This window comes from Neoarius graeffei, chromosome 8, assembly GCF_027579695.1.
Source record: "Neoarius graeffei isolate fNeoGra1 chromosome 8, fNeoGra1.pri, whole genome shotgun sequence".
Taxonomy (NCBI): domain Eukaryota; kingdom Metazoa; phylum Chordata; class Actinopteri; order Siluriformes; family Ariidae; genus Neoarius; species Neoarius graeffei.
The window spans coordinates 20951451-20976894 of NC_083576.1; the positions used below are offsets into that span (position 1 = coordinate 20951451).

The following is a 25444-nucleotide window of genomic DNA, read 5'->3' on the forward strand; positions in this document are numbered from 1 at the left end:
GCTTTATCCTGGTCAGGGTGAATCCAGGACCTATACCAGGAACAGTGGGCACGAGATGGGAGTATCCCATTTATAAATAATAATAATAATAATATTATTAATAATTATTATTATTATTATTATTATTATTATTATACAGATTACAGTCAGGCTGGTAAGGTGTATCATCAGCTCAGGGACCCTTGCCCCCTCTACACGCAGCCCAGATAGCGAATGGGACTAGCTCCCAGGAAGCACTGCAAAGTCAAACCCACCAAGAACTTTCCTAAGGATATGGAGACTCCCCAACATGGCAGCCTTCTGCATTGTCCACAGAGTGAGAAGAGCTGTGCTCCCGGTGGAAAACCCGGGCACACTCCTAATCTGCATCAAGAGATCAGGAGGTACCAAATCTAGGGCACCGACAACAATGGGGAGTCTGACAACTTTGTACCTGGGATACAAGTGAGACATTGCATATGCGAGGTCCGCATACTTTGAGTGCTTCTCCTGAATCGTGTCAATCGCACTGGTGTAAAAAAGGGACAGAGAATTCTATGATGTGAATAATTTCATTAGTTTGGTCAAATAAGACAAGATCAGGTTTGTTGGCTTGTAAATGTTGTAGGCTGTATATGGGCCTATTCCAGTATAGTTTAAAGCACTCATTTTCCATGACGCCCTGTACGTGTTCCGGGTTGTACCATGGATGGGCCTTGGAGTCAAAGCCACAGGTATGCCGAAGACAGTAGTAGAAAACACGGGCCATGCCATCGTGCCTCTTGAGGTAGGAAGTTTAATCCAAAGCAGGACATCCACTGACAAGATGCTGGACAGTCTCACTAAATTCATTGCACAATCTACATTTACTATTTACAATTTCTTTTAAAATCACAGTTTGGCGATTTCAGGTGGGAAGTGACTGGTTCTAAGCAGCAAAAAGAAAGCCTTCAGTTTCACTTTTCAGGCCAGCCAACTTCATCCAAGCAAAGGAGTCAGAAAGATTACTGTTCCATTCAACACACTGCACATAAACATGATGCAGTGGCTTCCCAGAAAGCACCTCCTTAATGTGTTGACTCTGGGCAGGTTTTATGTGTGACTTTACTTGGTTGACACCCATTGCTGTACCATCCAGCAGTACCTCACCATCAACGAAATCAACATTTACATTGACTTCCTGTCCAACCACCTTGGCACGTTTAAAATAACTATGGAATGCCCTGTTTTGGTCATGTGTCTTGACATGCGTCACCAGGGGATCATCAGAAAAATAAATATGTGCAAACGTACATATTAATGATTTATTGTGAAGGGCTTCCACATTAATCAAAACACGTCCTCCTGAATTATTATTATTATTATTATTATTATTAATATCCATCCATTATCTGTAGCTGCTTATCCTGTACAGGGACACAGGCAAGCTGGAGCCTATCCCAGCTGACTATGGGCGAGAGGCGGGGTACACCCGGGACAAGTCACCAGGTCATTGCAGGGCTGACACATACACACAAACAAACATTCATACTCACATTCACACCTACGGTCAATTTAGAGCCACCAATTAGCCTAACCTGCATGTCTTTGGACTGTGAGGGAAACCAGAGCACCTGGAGAAACAAACGCAGCCATGGGGAGAACATGCAAACTCCACACAGAAAGGCCCTCGTCAGCTGCTGGGCTCGAACCCAGGACCTTCTTGCTGTGAAGTGACAGTGCTAACCACTACACCACCATGCCACCTCAGCTCATTCATCTCATTATCTCTAGCCACTTTATCCTGCTCTACAGGGTCGCAGGCAAGCTGGAGCCTATCCCAGCTGACTACAGGCGAAAGGTGGGGTACACCCTGGACAAGTCGCCAGGTCATCACAGGGCTGACACATAGACACAGACAACCATTCACACTCACATTCACACCTACGGTCAATTTAGAGTCACCAGTTAACCTAACCTGCATGTCTTTGGACTGTGGGGGAAACCGGAGCACCCGGAGGAAACCCACGCGGACACGGGGAGAACATGCAAACTCCGCACAGAAAGGCCCTCGCCGGCCATGGGGCTCGAACCCGGACCTTCTTGCTGTGAGGTGACAGTGTTAACCACTACACCACTATGCCACCTTATTATTATTGTTATATACTTTTTGTTATTTCTCATCTCATCTCATTATCTCTAGCCACTTTATCCTGTTCTGTAGGGTCGCAGGCAAGCTGGAGCCTATCCCAGCTGACTACGGGCGAAAGGCGGGGTACACCCTGGACAAGTCGCCAGGTCATCACAGGGCTGACACATAGACACAGACAACCATTCACACTCACATTCACACCTACGGTCAATTTAGAGTCACCAGTTAACCTAACCTGCATGTCTTTGGACTGTGGGGGAAACCGGAGCACCCGGAGGAAACCCACGCGGACACGGGGAGAACATGCAAACTCCGCACAGAAAGGCCCTCGCCAGCCACAGGGCTCGAACCCGGACCTTCTTGCTGTGAGGCGACAGCGCTAACCACTACACCACCGTGCCGCCCTTTTTGTTATTTGTGATCAATAAATGAACACCTGCCACATCCAAATCATTTGCTGGTCTTCGTTTCGAAGAAAGACGCACCTTCTTGCCCTCTCCTGGATTCACTTGCTGTTCATATACAGTACATGACATTTCCCTTCACGCCGCTAGAGGCGCTATTCAGCAACTGCACCCTCTAAGCAGCCAAGAAAACAGAACAAACATCGAAAGAACAGGTTTATTTGAAAGGATTTGAAGTGTATCACTATGATTGATTGATTTGATTCATTCATTTTGAACGTCTTTGTCCGCGTTGATGCTCCACAACCAAAACAGTTGGTGGCGGTAATGCACCATATTGAAACGCTAATTTCCAATAAATTAACAGAAGAAGAAGATCCAGCCAACGGAAACGGAAGTACATGCTACTATAGACTCATATATTATATTATGTTAAGATGCGCCTTATTTCAGCATATTATTAAAATTGATTTCAGCGACTAAAACCATCTCCAGGAAAAATGATGATGCATAGAATGTGTAAGTATCAAGCGCCATGAATATTTTATTTTATTTGCTACAGAATTGAAACTAGCTGCATGCTGAACTAGTCCTGTGTTAACCTGCAGGTGGTTGTTTTATTCAAGTTCATGAAGTTTGTGCTGTATTTAATCTGTGAACTCAACGGCGAGGAAGAAATTTTAGTTTTAAGATCAACAAAAAGTCAATAAGTTAGTAGGTGATACGCTGCAGGTTGACGCATTTGCATCTTTCTGTGCGTTTGCAGCCCAGTGTGTGTCCCCAGTTGGGAGCCGGTTAGGATTTGACTCACCTGAATCACTGGCCATGTTATTGGGAGTACACAGTAGCCTCAACCAATAAACTGGCCGACTGTTTTCGGTGTGGTGTTTAGAACTTTTTTTTTTTTAAAATATATTATTTACACTACCGTTCAAAAGTTTGGGGTCACCCAGACAATTTTGTGTTTTCCATGAAAAGTTACACTTTAATTTACCACCATAAGTTGTAAAATGAATAGAAAATATAGTCAAGACATTTTTCTGGCCATTTTGAGCATTTAATCGACCCCACAAATGTGATGCTCCAGAAACTCAATCTGCTCAAAGGAAGGTCAGTTTTATAGCTTCTCTAAAGAGCTAAACTGTTTTCAGCTGTGCTAACATGATTGTACAAGGGTTTTCTAATCATCCATTAGCCTTCTGAGGCAATGAGCAAACACATTGTACCATTAGAACACTGTTGCTGGAAATGGGCCTCTATAGAGCTCTTGCATGTGACGTCACAGCCGATCCAGATTGTAACAGACGCCATCTTGTCGGTCAAACGCCATATTTCCGCCTTCTACTTCTGGTTCTGCTTCTACTTCTACCTTTTCTTCTGGAAAACCCTACTATATACAATTCTACTACAACGGCTGCGGCTACAAGCTCTCCCTACCTGTGCACGTTTTTTGTGTGTATTTTTGCGTGTTGTTCGTCTGTACCGGACTTCAATATCCACTACAACCGTATGGACTTACTGGATATTGGTTTCCAGCAGAAAATGATAGTTTGTAGCGATTTCCATCGCATGCACAACGTTCCGGACGAGATAGCGAGACCAGCGGGGTCTCCGTGGATTGTTATCGGGTCTGGCAGGCGAAGGAGGCGGCGCCGGGAGCGGAAGCAAAAGCGAGGCTGCAGGCAGAGCCGGCCTGTTGACTAAGCTCAGAAAACAGCCACTCAAATCTCCACTGCCAAGCCTCTACCTCTCCAACGCCAGATCCATGGTAAACAAGACGGACGATTTGGAATTACAGCTGGAATTACCTTATTCTATTCTATAATCGGCTGGTCAGTGCTATACTAGATACTACTGATATATCTAGTATCAGTACTAGTAATACTTAAGTGACTTACCCGTCCAATGAGGATTATTTTCTTGTTTACAAGATGCCACATCTGAGGGGGGCTGAGTCGCTGACAAATCCTGAATTTCTGTAAAGATAACTGTCCAGAGATTTATAAGCACGCAGTGCTTCACCACTGAACAGCGAGGGAAAGTTAATGAGGTAATTATACATATCTGGGTATTCCACCTCTGGCAGTTCAATATCCACTGACACGGTCGTGAAAACTACATCCGGTAAGCGATAAGGGTCACTAATCTGTAGGTCGTTTATTTTAGACATATATCTAATTATCTGTTCATTAGAAAAATGAGCCGTGTAGTCTGTCGGTTGAAATTGATCCATTTTGTATACGAGTGCAGCAGTATTCAGCTGTGTTTTTTACCGACAAGATGGCGGCTGTTTACATTCCGGTCACGTGACTGCAAGATCTCTATACACCTATGTAGATATTGCACCAAAAACCAGACATTTGCAGCTAGAATAGTCATTTACCTCATTAGCAATGTATAGAGTGTATTTCTGATTAGTTTAAAGTGATCTTCATTGAAAAGAACAGTGCTTTTCTTTCAAAAATAAGGAAATTTCAAAGTGACCCCAAATTTTTGAACGGTAGTGTATTTATTTATTTGTTAATTAATTAAAGGGAAAGAAGGTAATGTATCCTTTTTTTATTTTTATATTTTTTAAAGAGAGCCATCAGATGAAGCTGTAAATCAAATTGATTTATTCATTATTAAAATGGCATTGTATAAAAATGATACAATAACATGGTAATAATAAATGGATAACACGATAAAGCGCAAGCACTTATTTCCATTGTGGTCTAAAAGGAGTTACAAGATCAACATGGGAACAAAAGTTAGAGTATACAATAACAATAAGCTTATGAATAGAGCGGCAGCTACAATTATCGACACCTTTTCAGATTTACCAATAAAAAACAGTTTTACAAAGGTGTGTTTCATCTACAACAGTTATTATTGGTTAATTAATCAACCGGAAGACCCGCCTCCCCTTTGATCTTGTCATCTGATGACACAGCTCGTTACCTGAGATGGATTTTTTTTTTTTTTTTTTAGCACGAGCAGCAATTTGAGGAAAACCCGGACGTTATCATCGTAGGTAAGCATGGTGGAAAGATCATGGACATGTTTTTACTTCTCAAATTCACCAATATTTCATGATCTCCTTGTCAAAACGTACTTTGTTTCTTACTTTTTCATTTGACAGTCGCCATTTTGTATCTAAACCCGTGTTTGAGAAGTCATGTGAGGTGTCGATAATAGTGATCACTTTCACCGGTGTCCACCATTATCGACACCCTGTGGAATTAAGTGGCATTTACAACTGTTATGTATGGATCTTTGTGTAACATTGTTGAAGTAGATGAAGTACTTTAAAAAATAAAAGTGCTGTGATTTATAATCATTTATTTTCTGATTCATAACAGAATGGAATGTTTATAGCAGGGATGTGATTTTTCCGCGAATTCGCGGAATTCCGCTTTTTTCACCTCAAAACTTGAAGAAATTTTTTTTTCCGATTTTTCCCTCATCCACATTCGTATCCTATTCGTTCCGACTTTGTTTGAAAGATGGCAGCCTCGGATTTGCATCTTTACGCCTCGATCACGGAGGCTGCCATCTTTCAACTCTTTGTTTGAAGCGAGCTTACATACAGCTATCTAACAAGCGCGTTCATTGGTTGTTACAGAGCGATGAGCCAATCACGTACCTCGTTTCATCTCAATGACGTAATTGCGTAAATGACGTAATTACGTCAATAAGATGAAACGAGGTACGTGATTGGCCCATCGTTCTGTAGCAACCAATGAACGCGCTTGTTAGATAGCTGTACGTAAGCTCGCTCAAACAAAGAGTTGAAAGATGGCAGCCTCCGTGATCGAGCGTAAAGATGCAAATCGAGTTAAAGAAATCGACAGAATATTGAAAAAAAAGTTCCGCTGGGAATGGTTGGAGAAAAATCGCGGCTCGCCTCGGGGCGAATTACGTCACAAGGCGCGGGGCTAGCGGGTCCTGCTCACGCTGGTTCTTTGGGGTGTGTGTGAGTGAGAGAGTGAGTGTGTGAGAGAGAGAGAGAGAGAGTGTGTGAGAGTGAGAGAGAGTGTGTGTGTGTGTGTGTGTGTGTGTGTGTGAGTGAGAGTGTGTGTGTGAGAGAGAGAGTGAGAGTGAGTGTGTGTGTGTGTGAGAGTGAGCGAGAGTGTGTGTGAGAGTGAACGTGTGTGTCAGAGTTGCATGTTGACCATTAAATTGGCTTGAATTTGTTAATCATGACAAGTTTTTTCTTGTGTGTTTGCTTGCCATTTTAGTACAATTTTTAAGTCAGAAAACCCCAGAACCCAGGAGCTTCGGGGGGCTTCCCCCCTTGTCCCCCCACCAGGCCGCTGCCCTGGACCAGCTGGGGGCCTGCGGCCCCCAGACCCCCGGCTAAAATTTTCAGATAGTTTCACCAGCCCCAAATCACATCCCTGTTATAGAGTATTTGGAATCCTATTGTGATAAATAGAATTAGACCAGAATTAAATTCCTAGCATATAAAAAATGATATGCTTGAAATATTCAGATTTTTCTATTCCATTTAGAATTTTTTTTTTTTTTGCAGTTTGTTGTAAATATCTACCACATATTACAATGTCAGTAGGCATTTTATAATTTGGTTCGAGGAATGAGATGTGACCTTTGATCTGGATTTTCATGTGGTTACAACGTCGATTGCCTGTTGACATTTACTGGTAAACTACAAAACTAGAAATGAATACACACAACAACGAATGATTAACAAAATGTGATCTACGAAAATACTTAGAAAGTGGAACAAAAATATTTTCTGACAGGTTAAACATTTATTAGTTCATTTGTTTACAAACATTAGTCAAGTCAACTTTATTGTCAAATATGCTATACATGCTCGACATACAGCACAGATGAAATATCAGTCCTCTCTGACCCACGGACCGGTGCAACCAGGCAATGCAATAAATAAAAATAGAATAATTGAAAAAAAAAAACAACAACAATATAAACAGTATAAACCAGGGCTTTGAACCAGAATTTTTTCCTATTGGTTCGTTCCGAACAGAAACGGAATTTTAACGTTTCCGGTTTTGGGTTCCACCATTAAATAGACGTTCCCGAACCGGTTAGAACAAAAAAATTTCGTTCCCGGAACGGTTAATTACATTCCCTGTCAGCTGTTTAACAAATGGCTATAAAGTTATGTCTCTGTCTCATCCAGCTTAAGCCAAATGTAGGCTAATTCTATTACAACCTTCATTAAATAAGACAAGAAATAATTCAAAACAATTATTATTTCAAATGTTCGCGATTTGGATTCTCAGTATGTCTTCCCATCTACACAAACAGAAAAAGTGCCAAAAATGAAAGATAATTCGTTTAGTGTGTTACCAAAGGCTAGTCAGGCCCTATACAGGGCTTTCCACAAGCGCCGGCTGCCGGCCATACAGCCGGCACACAATTAAGTCCAGCCGGCTACTTTAATGACTTATTTTTGTAGCCCACAGGTTCTAAATATTAATTTTCGATTTTAATAAAATTAAATGTTTATCTAACGGACTGACAATGTCAAACTGAACCGCACTCATTTAAGTTGTGATTCGCGCTGTTTGTACCGATAATAACCACAAATTCCCCGCTGACTTCGCTGATCCGCGGCCTCGACATGCGGTGTGCGCGTGCGCGCACTCGGCGGAGTTTTTGTGTTTAACCCCCCCCCCGGCTGGCTACTTATTTGTCATGGCTGGCTAGTATGAGCCTAAAGCTAGCCGCACACTACGCCGATTTTCAGCGTACCGAGCCAACTGAAGTCGCGAGTCAGGCGTAAAGACTAGTTTTCGATGGTACCGACTCATCTCACAGCTGATTCGAAAAACTAATCGGGAGCCAGACTGATCGGCGAGAGTCGCTAGCAATAGCCAATCATATCTTTCGCATATAACACGTGACATCATTAAACACAATTTCTAGCGCGAGAAATACGTGTTGGTAGCACCTAATGCAGGTATATACTGTAATTCCATAGACTGAAGCTTTATCCATAGACACAGTGGGCTGGAAAGTCACTCTGCTCAAGTTGTGTGGCTGAATTCCAAATCGCTTTAACTCCCCTATATAAGTGCACTATTTAAGGTTGGAAATAATAGCTCATGCAGCCTAGATAGTGTGCTACATATTCCATGTTGTGTCATTTGTAATTCAGCCTGTAGCATCTTCAAGTGTTGGATTTAACAGTAACTATATCCAGTAGCCAATCACAAAGCTATTAAGTTGTCACGTGATATTTAGCGGAATGTTTGTTATGATGCTTAGTTCGCATAATCTCGTTTGGTGTCGCTTCAATCGCGACTGCACTCGTCAACAGTCGTGAGTTAGTCGGGGATATGTGCGTGCCCTGTTGGAGTCGGCTCTGAAATGGGTCGGTTCGGTACCGCGTGGATCGGTGTAGTGTGCGGCTAGCTTTAGTGGAAAGCGCTGTATGCATTGATAGGCTAACAGAGGTTAACGTCATTTAATGTTCGCGAGCCTCTCATTAACGTGGACAAATATATTGATATCGTGTTTGAAATTGACGTTTTTGAATAACGATAGACTGCAATATTTACCTCTTATTTAAGATGTGGAGACGTGATAGTAGTCCACCCTCCCGCGCTCTCCATTCAGTCAGCGAACGTCACACAGGAAGTGAACCCCAGCGGGTCATAGAAACTTGCGCAGGAGAAGAATGACTTTTTTATTTGTAGGCTACGGAAACTTTGAGGAACGAAATAAAAACCGGTATTAACCGGTTACCATTATTTTTAATAAGCGTTTCTGTTCCGGAACATAAAAAATAATAAAGTTTCTGGTTTCGTTTCTGTTCCATGTGATATAGAAAAAGTTCCCGGTTCAAAGCCCTGGTATAAACACTCTAGATAGGAACTAGACATAGACTAAACACTCAAACAATATAAACAGTATAAATAAACAGTATAAACACTAGATAAGAACAAGACATAGACTAAACACTCAGACAATAAACAGTGTAAACACTAGATAAGAACTACACACAGACTAAACACTCAAACAGACAATATAAACAGTAAAACACTCTAGATATGAACTAGACGTAGACTAAACACTCATATATGCATACATATACACATACACACATAAATTGGTTCAAATAACCAAACAGTCAAGGGCACTTGAGGTATAGCAATTACAATTACTTCCTCATTTATGTAAGCACCGACATCCATATATTTTATATAAAATATATTTTGTATTAACTATACGTCTATGTAAAACAAACTTTTTAAATAAAAACTATGTTTTGTTAATTTAATACCACATACCGATTATTATTATTTTTTAAATAAATAATCATCTGGATATCAATAATTGTGGAACGGTGTCGAGAATTGTGGAATGGTGTCATGTCGTCCGATACACTAAGTAATTGGGAATCAACTCATTTTTTTTCCAGTGGAAGTTTGAGTAATTATTCATGCACAATTTACGTATTGAAAGTCTTTTCTACTTTTGCAATGTCCAAAAGATCGTTAAGGTGTCGATAATCGTAGCCGCCGCTCTCGTTGGGAAATAGACATGAAGTGGTTACAGATGTAATAACGTCCCTGTAGTACTTCTAATTTTAGCCAGAGCGCATACCTCTGCCAAGCCAAATATCAACATCAAATCACTTGAACCTAGGAGAATACTAAAGCTGGACACCAAATTCATTAAAATCTGTTCACTATTTTTTGAGTTATGTTGGGAACAGACAAAAAAAAAATCCTGGCTCTGCACATGTATCAAGATTTGCATCAGTATCTAATTAATTGTTTCTTGGCCCATGGTCTACCTTTCTTTAAAATTTCATCAAAATCTGTTCACTCACTACTTTGAGTTAAATTGGGGAAAAGACAAACGGAGACAAAAACATCTCATCTCATTATCTCTAGCCGCTTTATCCTTCTACAGGGTCGCAGGCAAGCTGGAGCCTATCCCAGCTGACTACGGGCGAAAGGCGGGGTACACCCTGGACAAGCCGCCAGGTCATCACAGGGCTGACACATAGGCTACGTTTACATTACGTCGAATCAGCGGATCATCAGATTAACGTTCTTAAAACGATTCGCGTTTACACTAAAACCGTTAGCCGTGCACACAGCAACACCAATACGCGGATACGCTCGGCTCCGCAGGCATCCTGTGCTCCAAATCACTCCGCCCTGAACAGCGAGTGCCCTCTGGAGGGTGCGCACTCCGGCCCTGCGCAGCTCACAGAGCGCGCGAGTGAAGTGAACAAGCCACGATTCGGGACTGAGCCGCTGTGTGTGAGATCCCAGCGCATATCACTTACTACTTGCAAGTGGAAGGATGGCAAGCCTAAAGACAATCATAACTACACAATGGGCAGTATTTGCATCAGTATTTGCAGTATTTTCATACTTTTATACTCTTTAATGAAAGGTGATACAAGGCGGAAGTCTGCGCCGTTTTTCAGCAGTCGCGTCACATGACCAACGCCAGCGAATCAGGAAGGTGGATGTCACAGTGACGTTGTCCAATGAGACGCCAGCTAGAGCTCAGCACAGCGTATTCGCGTATTCTCAATGTTTACACAGCACCGGAGCTGATACGATCTAGATTGAATACGTGGACGCTGGCGGATTCCCGTTTCCCCGCTTTTTCAGGGGGGTTAATGTAAACGGACAGTGCATCCGCGAAGAAAACGAGACAGATACGGTCTAGTGTAAACGTAGCCATAGACACAGACAACCATTCACACTCACATTCACACCTACGGTCAATTTAGAGTCACCAGTTAACCTAACCTGCATGTCTTTGGACTGTGGGGGAAACCGGAGCACCCGGAGGAAACCCACGCGGACACGGGGAGAACATGCAAACTCCGCACAGAAAGGCCCTCGCCAGCCCCGGGGCTCGAACCCAGGACCTTCTTGCTGTGAGGCGACAGCGCTAACCACTACACCACCGTGCCGCCGAGACAAAAACATAACTCCCCCAAAAAAGTTGGCAGAGGTCATAAAAAAAAAACCCGCCTGGATGCTGGTTTGACATACTGTACAATGCTGATTTGTGATTGGATGTTGGAAACAGTGGTGATCAGTGGTTAGTTGAAGGAAACAGTGGTGGTCAGTGATTGATTCACTAGGTTTGTCACTTTTTTTTTTAAAGGGGTCTGAAATATAAAGCCCCCTAAGGGTCATCAAGGAAATTTTTGGACCTACTTTTGCATTCCCTCAAAATACTTTAATCCTCACCATTCGTGTGAGGGAACGCAAAACTATTGCGAGAGAACATAAAAGTCACTCAAAAAAAAAACCCCTGCGATGACTCTCAGGGGTCTCCATACTAAAACGATGTCAAATCTAGCAAAAAAAAAAAATCATGCAATTGGTAAGGCTGGCAGACAGAGCAAGCATTTTGCTCCATCTCCTCACAAATGGGCTAGCGTGCACCAAAATTACAGAGAGTCAGCACACTGACCGAATGTTTCTAAAGTGCAAGGACTGCAGTATAAAACAAGTGCTTGTAGTAGTGTATGATGAATGTACGAATGTAAGGCTTTTGATGAATTGTGTACAACTCAGTAGCGTTATAGTTTGACCTCTTTCTCAAAATACAGATATAGCTGGAACTACCATTGAAAGACAAAAGACAGAACCTCATCTTTGAACAAGAGGATTGTGTTTAATCACTTCAGTGGATATGGACTGGACAGAGCACCAAGTCTTCACAGTCTGTGTCTGTTTAGGCCCCCTGACAACAGACTGGACAATGCCACCCTGCTCACCACTCACCAGCTGCTTGACTGGTCTAATTACTGTAGGTCTGGACTGAAGTCACTTCCACTTCTATCCAATGCAGCACAATTTTTTTTTTTTTTGATAACATTCAAATGCTGTTGTTTTGCATACAACAGATGCACTGGAAGTTGCTGCTAATATAGAATGCAACGCTTCTGGTTTGTTTTTTGTTTTTTTTATCCCCCACTGGCTAAAAGGTCCGAAGGGAGATTATGTTGTGGCAATTTCTGTCCGTCCGTCCCAGGAAGGGTGCTCACCTTCTGAAATCCACTCCTCTCACAATTTTTGGAGGAATTTCACGAAACTTGGCAGGATTCTTTGTTATATGTCGGTAGTACGCATATCGTAATTTTGTTAAATTGAGTTACAGCCCTTGAGTAACAAAATTATACTTTGATAATTTCATGAGAGTCCCTGTGTCCAAAACCGCTCCCTACTCACTATATAGGGCACTATATAGTGAGGACACCATTTTGTAGTGCTGCCCGAAACGATAGTGAGATTATTACACCCTATATCGTGCACTCAAAGTATCCCACAATGCATCACAACAAGTAGTGTACATCCAATGGTCACTAACCAAGCAATATATCCCATCATTGTGGTCCTGCTGAAAGAAATCAAATTAAAAGTCTCAAATTTGATTTAATAAAAGGCAGCAGCAAAGAAGAAAGTATTCAGCCTTGATTTAAAAGAACTGAAAGATGCAGGTACTTTGTATTTATTAATGTGGGAAATCCGCTTAGTATAATATGGATTTATCACAAAAATACATGCATGTATTTATTATTTTGAAAACCCACCAGCCGCCTGACCTTGCATGTTTTAATTGTGCGACAGTAATGATGTAAATACCAGCGCGACAGTGTCCAAAAGCTTTATTTATTTATTTATTTATTTAAACCAATGAGCTCACTATATAGTCCTCTATATAGTAATTCTCTATATAGGGAGTAGTGAACGAATGAGCGATTTTGGACACAGGGATCGTGTTTTCCTTCTGACATCAACTCCTTTTACAATTTTTGGAGGAGTTTCGCAAAACTTGGCAAAAGGCCTTGTTATATCACAGTAAAACGCATATTGTGATTTTAATTTCATTTGTGAAAATGTTACCAGAGTTTTGACCCTTGATTAAATAACTCGTACTTTGACAATTTCATGAGGGTGTACGTTCTTCTGAAATCAACTCCTCTCACAGTTTGTGGAGGAATTTCACCAAACTTGGCAAAAGGCTTTGTTATATGACAGTTATACGCATATTGAGAGTTATGCCCTTGATCGTTAACAAACGTGTACTTTGGCAATTTCATCAAGGTGTGCTTGCTTTCTGAAATCAATTTCCCTCACAATTTTTGGAAGAATTTCATGTAATTTGGCAAAAAATTTTTATCCCCCGCTGGCTGAAAGGCCCGAAGGTGGATTATGTTGTGGCGATGTCTGCCCGTCCGACCCAGAAAGGGTACTCGCCTTCTGAAATCAACTCCTCTCACAATTTTTGGAGGAATTTCACGAAACTTGGCAGGATTCTTTGTTATATGTCAGTAATATGCATATTACAGTTTCGTTCAATTCAGTCGCATTTTACCAGAGTTATGGCGTAGTTGCCAGCAGGGGATATTGTGCTCTCAGACCAGCAATTCAACCCAGATTTTCAGATTGAATCAAACTGAAGGCTGGGCTTTGATGGGGCTATTCTAACACATTCAGGTTGTGGTTTTGAACCACTCCAGTGTAACTTATGATTAAGAGAGTATGTTTAGCATCATGTCCTTCAAACAACCCAATCTCAACTCTTACTTTTTATTTAAAAAAAAAAAAAATTGTCCTGTGTTTGGAATAGGGATCACCGAGGTCAATGTGATCCACATTTCAATGCATTGCCAGTGATCTGAGACGTTTAAAAGATGCATTAATATTTGTTTTATATGTAATATGATACAGTTCACCCCTATTGTGATGCAGTGCAATTGGACACAGTTTAATTTTACGGTGTGATTCAACATGGTACAGTGCAGTGCAAAAACATATGATGCTATGCAATTCAATATTGTAGCTCTTCCTTCTTCATGATAATCCTCCATTTGACTTAAGGATGGTCCTGTGCAAGATGGGATTTTTATTTTGAAATCCTACAGGCACTATGGCGAGAGAGCCACAGGGATTTGCCTGGATGTTTCTCATACTCAAGACTTGGCTACTGACAGGAGTGGAGATGAGAGCACATGCTTCAGAAACAGCTGAGAGGAGAAATGAATCTAAATATAAAATTATTGGCCACATTTCTAAATAATAAAGGCATACAGCCTTTACTAATAGTTATATATTAATAAAATGGATTTTACCAATGCAAAGATGTTCAAAACGATGCAATCTGATCCCAAATGCACACGTTTGTTTGTTTGTTTGTTTGTTTGTTTGTTTGTTTGTTTGTTTGTTTGTGAGGACAGTTGCATTGTGAACTTTTAAATCGGGGCACTAATGTGAATCTTACCATCGTGGTTAACTTTCTATCCCATCGATTTGATTCGTCATAAATTTGTATCGCGATTTATCGTTGCACCATATATATCCTTACATGCCAGTGAAAACTTTGTACTTACATGTGCAAAATTTGAAACATTCATAATATTGTTTTCTGTATGTACAAGAATGAATATGATTTTTATTCATGAGATTAAAAGTGGACAGCCTTTTGATTTCATAAAATCGGTGAAATTCAGTTCCCTCTGAACTTTGGTCATTGTGATGTACGGTATGTTTATTTCTGTAATATCTTTAAAAAAGGCCATTATGTGGCTGGGAAGTTATTTAATTTGAGAGGATTCCCGAGCAAATAATGTGCATGAAGTCACTTGCTTTGCGCGGTCAAGCAGACAGAGGAAGTCCGTGTGCGTATGCGCAGTTTTACCTTCTTCTTTTGGGTTTTATGGCAGCTGGCATCCACAGTGTTGCATTACTGCCATCTACAGGTTTACCTTGACCGTGCATTGATGGTTACATCATTTAGTCGCTAAACGAACAGCTGATCACACCGAGGTGCTCGCTGACCGCCGATATTTATTAGTTTGGTCCTGTTTCCTTTCCTTTGCAACATAACGTCTTCTCGCTTTCTGTTGTTGTAGTCCGTCTTTCACGTTCCATTCGTGTCCTCCATTTTTCTCTCCTGTTTCAAATTTGTATCCCACAATGCCTTGTGCAAACGGGGAAAGCCCACCATGTGATGCATGACATAGCATCTTGAATTGGGTCATGGTGAAGCAGGAAAAAATAGTGGAGAATTTCGGGCTATATGGCCATAAATTCATTAATTGTTCTATTTAAAAAAATAATAATAAAATTGGGCGGCACGGTGGTGTAGTGGTTAGCGCTGTCGCCTCACAGCAAGAAGGTCCTGGGTTCGAGCCCCGGGGCCGGCGAGGGCCTTTCTGTGCGGAGTTTGCATGTTCTCCCCGTGTCCGCGTGGGTTTCCTCCGGGTGCTCCGGTTTCCCCCACAGTCCAAAGACATGCAGGTTAGGTTAACTGGTGACTCTAAATTGACCGTAGGTGTGAATGTGAGTGTGAATGGTTGTCTGTGTCTATGTGTCAGCCCTGTGATGACCTGGCGACTTGTCCAGGGTGTACCCCGCCTTTCGCCCGTAGTCAGCTGGGATAGGCTCCAGCTTGCCTGCGACCCTGTAGAAGGATAAAGCGGCTAGAGATAATGAGATGAGATGAGATAATAAAATTGGAAGTCTGTGATTCGAATTCAGTAGTTTTTGGTCCACTAAACAAAAATAACTGGGTGTCGGGGAAAATTCGTTTTATGACCTACGCTTGAAAAATCTGAAAGGCAGTCTAATTTTAATCTTGATGTAGTGATTACTGATGGGTTGAACTGTAGGCTACATGCCAACGAGCAGCACACTGAGTAAATTCCAAATGGAGTTCTGTTTCAGGACTTTTTGTGCTTAATGGCGTGATAAAATTTCCTTTCGCCAAGTCTTCCAGCGGTTGAATATATATGGCCTACATATTACGCAGCTGCAGTGCAGTACTATTGATTTCATGGTGCTTTTATATAGTCACGATCACAAGTTTACATCCACAGACATGAATGTCATAATGGACGTGAGTGTCATGGCAATATTGAGCTTTCAGTGATTTTCTTTGAACTGTTTTTTTTCTATGGCAGAATGATTGTACAACATCTTTTAATAGAGGGGGGAAAAAACAAGAATTTGGTGCAAAATTTATTTTGGGTTTTCTGAAATCAATACGGGGTCAAAACTGTACATACAGGGTAAAAAATATACATGCATCTAATATTTGGTTAAATACCCCTTAGGAAGTTTCACCTTGACCAGATGCTTGATAGCCATCAGCCAACTTCTGCCAGAATTCTGGCTGGATATTTGACCTCCTCTTCTTGGCAGAATTGGTAGAGCTCAATTAAATTTGTGCGTTTCCTGACAGACCACATTTTCAATAGGGTTGAGGTCAGGACTTGTTTTAAGCTTCTTATTGTTAGCCTGGTTTATCCATTCCACAATCAGCCAACAATGTGTGTTGGCGGTCATTGTCCTGGTGGACCAACCAATTGTGTCCAAGTTCCTGATTGTTTGAGGTTATGCTGAAGAATCCTGAGAGTCCTCCATGGTTCCCCAGAAAATCTGAATTAGCCAGGTAAAAAAAAAAAAAAAGTAGTAGGTGGCACTGGAATTTGTGGCAGTGTGCCTAAGGCATGCTAATTTTCTGGGGTCTGGGGGCATGCCCATTTTACATGCCTTCTGGTGCATTTTCAGTGAATAAATCGAAGACATTTTTGTGGTGAAATAATTGGATTTGCAGCAAATTATGGGCAGCGGAGACGATATCAATCGCTTGAACATTGAAAGGCAAGTTTTATTTCTTTTCTGGGATTGAGTAGCTGGCGCAGACCATCTGTGTAGGCGGAGAAAGCCGCAGGTCACTGGCACTTGTGGACATCTCTGGTCCTGTCTTCATTATTCCATTCACATTGTGCAATGCACCAGTTTGACTGATAGCAAAACAACCCCAGAGCATGATGCTACCACCACCATACTTAACTGTTGGTACAGTGTTCCTCTGATCATTGTGGCCAAACAAGTAAATCTTTGCTTCATCTGACCACGAAACTTTCCTCCAGAGGGCTGTTTTCTTTGTTCATGTGGTCAGTTGCAAACTTTAGTCGAGCTTGAAGGTATCAGCTTTCGAGTAGCAGCTTCTTTCTTGGACGGCAGCCTCTCAGTCCATGGCAGTGTAAAATTCGCTTGACGATAGACAGTATTCCAGCAGCTTCCAGTTCATAGCAGGCCTGTGCCTTGGTGGTTCCTGGGTTGTTCTTGACCGTCCAAACCAAGTTCCTCTTAGCTGAGGGTGACAGTTTGGGTTTTCTTTCAGCAAAGTGGCTATACCTCTCAGTAACTTCTACTGGCATACAGTTGTTTAAACTGATGATCTTGGAATCTGCAGTTGTTTAGAAATGGCTCCAAGAGACATTCTTGAGTTGTGTAAATCTGTGATCCTCTTTCTCAGATCTGCACTGAGCTCCTTGGACTTTCCCATTGTACTGTGTGTTGGTTAATCCAGTGAGTGCTGTCGAGCAAACCGTTTTTATGTTGGCACAGAGAAGCTACCAGCTGTAGTCAACCATAATCACTAACAGGAAGTTAATAGGCCTTGGTAAGTTGTGATAAACTGTATGCATCTACTGATAAGGCATTTTGGAACTTTCAGCACCACTGAATTAATAATCTAAGTGTGAGTATTTTTCTTCAGTATTTATAATTTTGACCATGTGTTGACTTCAGCAAACCCAAAATAAATTAATTTGTGCACCAATTTTTTTTATTCCTATTAAAGATGCATGTTATATAATATTTCTGCCCCAGAAAAAGAATAGTTGAATATTGCCATGACATTCATGTCCCGTATATAAACTTCTGACTGCAACTGTACATAAAATTAAGAATTTCATGCATATTGCAAATTTTGTTTGGCATCCTGGCTTTTCTAGCCTTCCCATCATTAAAGGTAACAGAATCAGCAGTTCATTTGTAGGAACATGGCTGGAGTTCTCCATTGTAATTCTCCATATGTTTTTTTTTTTTTTTTTTTTTTTTAATCTTCTCGTCACCTTTTAGCTCCCCTGACAGCTAGTGATGATTCCGACGATGTCGTCTCTCTGACTCCACCCTCTCCAGGCAAGATGGCGGAGCAACACGGCTCACCCGGAACGTGGTCCAAAAACCAGAGAAGGACGTATAGCTATATGAGCCCAATCAGCAGCGACGTAGACGACAATCCAGAAAAGCCTCAAAGAAGAGCTCGTGTTAAACAAGCCAAGAGGCAGTCCACTGAGAGTTCACACCAAGCAAAGCCTAAAAGAAGAGGAAGCATCAAAAAGACACAGAGATGTAGTGATGTCAGTCCAGCTAAAAGTGAGTCGGAGCTGGAAGATTGTCTTTCAGAAGGGTCAGAAACGAAAAGGCGTCAGGCAAGAAAACAAGTGAAGATATCACCAGTGGCTTCAGACCAAGGATCCAGAAATTGTTTCACTGGAAAGGCGGAGGAGTTTAGTAGCTGTGTTTCAGCAGACAGCGATTCTGAAATGTTCTCTGATGAGTTGACCAAGAAAGCATCCATATCCAGAAAGCCGAAACCAAAGTGTAGAGTCTCTGCAGAAAAGGATGACCACAGTTTATCTGACCTGGACAACAGCAGAGCAAAGAGTGGTAGCATATCTGAGGATGCTAAAGACGTGAAGGACTCTGAAGAGCATCAGGTCAAAAAATTCCAAAGAAGAAGCAAGCGCAGACATTCAGAATTTGCATCCTGTGACAATGAAAAGGACATGGAAGAGAAGCCAGTAAAGCGGCATGTCAAAGTTACTCCAAAGCGGAAGGACCAAGCTTTAAAAAAGTTACATGGGAAGTCTGATCTCCTGGAGCGGCCGACTGAGGGCTCATCATGTAAGCCACGAGTTAAGAAAAAAGAGGGACAGGGTCCTCGTAAAGCTGGTCCCATTGAGTGCGAAATATGCGGCCGTAGCATCCAGTGCAAAGCCATGTTAAAGAGGCATATGTTGTCACACACAGGAGAGAAACCATTTGAGTGTGAGGAATGCGGCAAACACTACACCAGCAGCTCCAACCTGCGCATCCACCAGCTCAGCCACAGTGGTAAGATGGACTACGTTTGCAACGAGTGCGGCCAGAAGTTCACTCACTTGCCATATCTGAAAAGACACCTGTTGAGGCACTCGGGGAAGAAGATGCACATTTGTGAACACTGTGGTAAAGGCTTCATCCAAAAATATCATCTTATGCGCCACATACTGGTACACACCGGGCAAACGCCGCATATCTGTGAGAAGTGTGGCATGAGCTTCAACCGTACAGACTACCTGAAACTACACCTGCGCAACATCCACCAGATCGAAAGTACCACACCTAAGGGAAGGCCAGAAAAACTTTATAAGTGCGATACATGCAATAAATACTTTGCTAACCACTCTTCACTAGAAACACACAAACGCATACACACAGGGGCCATGCCGTATTCGTGTGTTGTATGCTCGCGCCAGTTCAAACAGTCAAGTCACTTGTATTCACACATGAACACACACTCCAGTGAGAAGCCGCATGCATGTAACCTTTGCGAGCTGAAGTTCACTCGAAAAGGCTACCTACGAAAGCACAAAGAAAGGGTGCATAGTGCAGCTGGAGAGCCCCAACGTTCTTGACTGTTTCTACAGCATGGCCTAATTTAAAGGAGAACTGAAGGCAAATTTTTTTATTATCAAAATTCTATTTCTCATTTTATTAAATATAGGAATACATTTTTGATCGCTATTTTGTCACTGCTGTAGCAAGTTATGGGCAATTCCATGTAAATGTCAACCTCACCATGCAAAAATAAAGCAACATGTAATGCATCAAAACCACTCCCAGAGATATCACCTAGGCCTGTATTTTACAGATGTGAATAAGTTGAACCAATTTGTCACAAGAATTGTTCCCTTCGCCTTCACTACTTTAGCTAATGACAATCAAGAATTTGGTGATTTCAATGCATCCAGTTGAGTACTTTTTTCAACAACCAAAATATGATACACATATTCGCCCACAACAATGTTCAGCATCCTTTCAGGACGCAATGGGGTTATTGAAGCAAACTGTAAATGAGGTATATGATTTCGCATTTCATTGTCACCGTGGAGCCGTGTTGATGCGACGCCGATTTACAGGACAGGCGCTGTCACGTCCGTAACATTTTTTTGAAAAAGTTCTTATTATACATCCGTATGAAATGCAACACAGAACACACTCTTTGCGCAAAACTAATTCATTTTGAGTTGATATATTATGGTGGTTATATTGCTGATTTTCTAAACATATGCCATGTCTATTTCAGACGTGTCACATCCTCCATAACGCTGACTTTTCCTTCCGAAACTCTGCATGAAATACAAAATATTTTAAACAAAGATTTTTTAATATTCACCTTGGACCCCTCTATCAAACGGATATCTCCATTTCGACATTAGGTTTACAATTTCACAGAGTTTGATAAAAATGTACAGTCACCCAAGAAAAGTGATACTTTTTCTGTCACATCCATAACGCATCTTTTATTGGCATTTTCTGGCATGCCCTAGATGTACTATGGGAATTGTTCTTGTTCTATCACTTCTCCAGTATGGTACAGCCTTAGGGCGTATTCACACCTACGTTGTTTGGTCCGGACCAAACGAACCAAATTTCCCTTGGTCCGGACCTTTTGGGTTGGTCTGAATACAAACCACCGAACTCTGGTCCGGACCAAACAAGCGGACCGAGACCGAGCTGCAAGGTCGGACTCGGTCCGGACCAAAGGAACCCTGGTGCGGATCTTTTGGAGGTGTGAAAGCAGACTGGACCTAATCCGACAGTTTTGCTTTTTTGTACCTCGGGAGCTTCCGTCGTTTGTCGAGCATTATGGGAAACAGAGTCTTGACACTCCACCGCAAAGTGCAAACACTGTTTCAGTTGTCAAGGGAACCTTACAACAGTCGTTCAGTCATTCAGACCAGTGGTAGGCTAGACTACAGAGTACAAAAAATGAGTAGGGGGTAAATGTGGGCCGAGGAAGAAACGCGTACCCTTGTGGATATATGGGCAGATGTCCACATATCTGAGCTTTTGGAGAGAACACACAAAAATGCCGACGTGTTTGCTGTATTCAGTGAGAAAATGAAGGAGAAGGGGTTCACGCGCTCCCTAGAACAGCGCTTTGTGCGCGTGTCGTCTCTGACCAATAGCTGAATGACCTCAGGGCGCGTGGCTTTGTTGACAGATTTTGGTCCGCTTACTAAAATGTACAGTGTGAAAGCGAACCGCACCAAAATGAAAAAATAAAAAAAACATTTGGTTCGGACCAAAGCAAGTGAACTATCAAACTATCCTGGTCTGAATACACCCTTAAAATATGCAACACCTGTTTAAATACTGGGAGACAATAAAACATGCACTGGGTCATTTGTTGCCATTTTGAGTTCAAGTGTCACGTCCATAACGCTGGAATTGCTCTTATGAGTGTTTGAAATATGCCATGTAATACATCAGTCCATATGTCAAAGCAATGGCCGTAAACGAGATTCGTTGAGACCTGTGCGAGACATCGTAGGACGGAAGTAAAATGTACAGCGGAAATTAAAGTGACCAACCCTGTGCCCGAAATCGCTCACTCGTTCACAACTCCCTCACTAAGGTTTCGGACAGCACTACAAAATGGTGTCCCCGCTATATAGTGCCCTATATGGTGACTAGGGAGTGGATTCGGACACAGGGCAATATCTGCCAACGTTGTCAAAAGACGTGCGCGCCCTCTTTCGAATGCTGGTGTAATCAAGCCGGAAGTTTTGTTTTGATAGCAATCAGGAAAGTTTGAAAAAAGTAGGCAGTAATCGTCATTTAAACTCGTTTTTGTGCAATATTTCATTTGGAAAACAGTTTTCAAAATGGCGGCACTGACACCTGGCAGACACTTCACGTTTCGAAGTCTCGCACAAGTCTCGTGAAGATCGCGCAGATAAGCGATGCCTGCCGTGGACCAAACGAACTGAATTCAACATGGCTAAAAACCGGATACGCCGATAAGTATAATATTTAATTGCAATTAGTTGCCAATACGAGTCACGATATAAGGTTACTAAACCCGAAAACGTGATTAAATAACACGTTAATTAAGAAATAAAGCAAGTTTAAAAATGACTTAAGTTCCCCTTGAGGAATACTCAATAATTTAAATTAAAATGTTGAACTGACTTCACTTTCACAGACTCCAAACACCTCAAGGGAAAGGAAAGCACTCTGAGCTGATTATTTTTATAGAAATCTTGTCATTTAAAAAATGGCATTTATTTCATCATTAATTTTAGTATTGTGCAAAGCAGTTATGTTGTTCATAGCAATTTAGCAGATGCTCTTAGAGCGACGTCCAACACACCCAGAGCAGCAGTTAGGGGTTTTGCTGAAGGGTACTCCAGCTATTCCTGCTGGTCCAGGGAATCAAACTGGTGACCTTTTGGTCCCAAAGCTGCTTCTCTAACCATTAGGCCATGGCTTCCTCCGCAATGTGTGAAAGTTGGAGAAATACAAATGATATTAGTTTCGTTTCCTCACATGCAATCTTTCCCCTTAGTAAAAGGTTGTGAAATATTTATCAGCACAGTCTTGTAGTAACTTGAATTAAAAATTTTAATGATTGTGTACAACTGTGAAGCACAGTATAAGGTCAGTTAGCAGACTTTGGTTTGTCCTGCAGATGGCAGCATAATCACACACATCCATCCATGCTCTGTTTACTGCAGGTAAAGGAGAACTGAAGGCAAATTTTTTATATCAAAATTCTATTTCTAATTTTATTAAATATAGGAATACATTTTTGATAGCTATTTTGTCACTGCTATAGCAAGTTATAAGTGTTTGAAATATGCTATGTAATATATCAGTCCATATGTCAAAGCAATGGCCGTAAACGAGATTCGTTGAGACCTGTGCGAGACATCGTAGGACGGGAGTAAAACATACAGCGGAAATCAAAGTGACCAACATCTGCCAACGTTGTCAAAAGACGCGCGTGCCCTCTTTCAAATGCTGATGTAATCAAGCCAGAAGTTGTGTTTGTTTTGATAGCAGTCAGGAAAGTTTGAAAAAAGTAGGCAGTAATCGTCATTTAAACTCCTTTTTGTGCAATATTTTGTTTGGAAAACAGTTTTCAAAATGGCAGCACTGACACCTGGCTGACACTTCACGCTTCGAAGTCTCGCACAAGTCTCATGAAGATTGCGTGGATAAGTGACGCCTGCCGTGGACCAAACAAACTAAATTGAACATGGCTAAAAACTAAATAGGCCGATAAGTCTCATCTCATCTCATTATCTCTAGCCGCTTTATCCTGTTCTACAGGGTCGCAGGCAAGCTGGAGCCTATCCCAGCTGACTACGGGCGAAAGGCGGGGTACACCCTGGACAAGTCGCCAGGTCATCACAGAGGCTGATAAGTATAATATTTAATTGCAGTTAGTTGCCAATACGAGTCACGATATCTCATCTCATTATCTCTAGCCGCTTTATCCTTCTACAGGGTCACAGGCAAGCTGGAGCCTATCCCAGCTGACTACGGGCGAAAGGCGGGGTACACCCTGGACAAGTCGCCAGGTCATCACAGAGGCTGATAAGTATAATATTTAATTGCAATTAGTTGCCAATACGAGTCACGATATAAGGTTACTAAAACCGAAAACGTAATTAAATAACACGTTAATTAAGAAATAAAGCAAGTTTAAAAATGACTTCAGTTCTTCTTTAACACTGCACACTCATTCTACAATGAAAGCTTACAAATGCTGGTTTTACTGCATTGTATAGTTTGCAAAGACATAAAGGCCAGACTTTGCTATGGGCCAAACCCATCAGTGTTCCCTTTTAAGTATTAAACTTTGTCTTAAAAATGTCCAAGTTTGTGGATAGTGTGTTAAATGCTCAAGTAGTCATAGCAGTCCAGCACGATAGATACAAAAATTCAGATTAGAAAAATACAGGTTTAAAAAAAAAAATTGTACAGAACATCTGTGAACACAACTTAATTAGGCATAGACATGAAAATAGCTGCTGCTTCTTTACATTCCCACAATATTGTGTACTCCTGATGTAAATAGCACCACGGTTTAACATTTATTTGCCAGTGACAGAAGAGCGGAGGCTAATCTCATCCCCTTTATGGATATGTCCTACTTAAAGTGCATATTCTGGACCAATTTCGTGTTTTTTTTTTTTATATGAAAGTATGTCCCTTTACACACTCATCCAGAAGGGCAATTTTGCACAAGGCCATCTGTCTACAGCAAAAAAAAAACAAAACAACAAAACGTGTCTGGAAAAATCCCAAGGGAGTCTGGAGCCAGATTCGTGACGTTACCTGCGGAAGCGCCAGCAGGCTGCGCGAGCTTGCACGGTTTCAGTGCACAGCCTGTGTAGACCAAGCGCTCCCATTTCTCCCTCATTGTCTGGTCTTTTGGAAAACGATGAGTACTAATCCCATCAAGATTTGTGTTGCTACACCCTCCTACGATACATCTGTTAATCATTTTAATAATTACGTGATAACATTGAAGAACTTTGCAGAAACCCACCAGGTCGTTTTCTCATAAACAAACCAGCGCTGACGTAGGATTCAGAGGGAGGCGTCCCGCAGATGACGTCACAAAAATCAGTGTTTGTCGGGAAATCCAAATGCCAAGTTTTTTCAGAGGCGGACCAATTCGCCTCAAATGGCTTGATTTCAACTGAATTTTTCTGGTATTGCGCAAGGTAAAAAAAAATTGCACAAAATGCAAAATCTCATCTCATTATCTCTAGCTGTTTTATCCTGTTCTAAAAAAATGCAAAATGTGACAGATATTTGACCAAAGTTTAATATAAAATAGGAGAATTACATTGATCTTGCTTCTGAATTTAACCGTGATATGCACTTTAAGATGAGGTTGTTGTGTTAGCTTTGGCCCGTTGAGCTGCTTGATGCCGGCAGTGCAGAAAAATGTAGAGAGGATTGATAAAGGCGAGGCAACTCAGGATGGTCAAAGCAACATTCACCTGTGGTACAGAAAGATGCATCAGCATGTGCCCTTGAGATAATATTAA

General features: G+C 41.6%; 2 protein-coding genes across 4 annotated transcripts in view; one reads left to right on the forward strand and one right to left on the reverse strand.

Annotated features, from left to right (window-relative positions):
- The first annotated feature begins 2716 nt into the window (after positions 1-2716).
- Positions 2717-24591, forward strand: LOC132890499 (zinc finger protein 260-like). Of its 3 annotated transcripts, none has more exons than XR_009655204.1 (3): positions 2717-3033; positions 5485-5527; positions 18405-18450. XR_009655204.1 is itself a non-coding variant. In XM_060927399.1 (2 exons), exons 1-2 carry the CDS (start codon positions 3015-3017, stop codon positions 20003-20005), a joined length of 1620 nt encoding a protein of 539 aa, XP_060783382.1. In that variant the 5' UTR covers positions 2719-3014; the 3' UTR covers positions 20006-24591. The 3 variants fall into 3 exon arrangements, 1 of the variants encoding a protein (XP_060783382.1); XR_009655205.1 differs by lacking the exon at positions 18405-18450 and adding an exon at positions 12077-12186; XM_060927399.1 differs by lacking the exon at positions 5485-5527 and having other exon boundaries at positions 2719-3033; positions 18405-24591.
- The window catches only part of slc43a3b (solute carrier family 43 member 3b), a 54333-nt gene continuing 51871 nt past the window's right edge, over positions 22983-25444 (reverse strand). Inside the window, exon 13 of the mRNA XM_060927400.1 lies at positions 22983-25396. Coding sequence (XP_060783383.1) covers positions 25277-25396 — 120 coding nt within the window. The 3' untranslated portion in view covers positions 22983-25276. The remainder of the gene's footprint in view (positions 25397-25444) is intronic.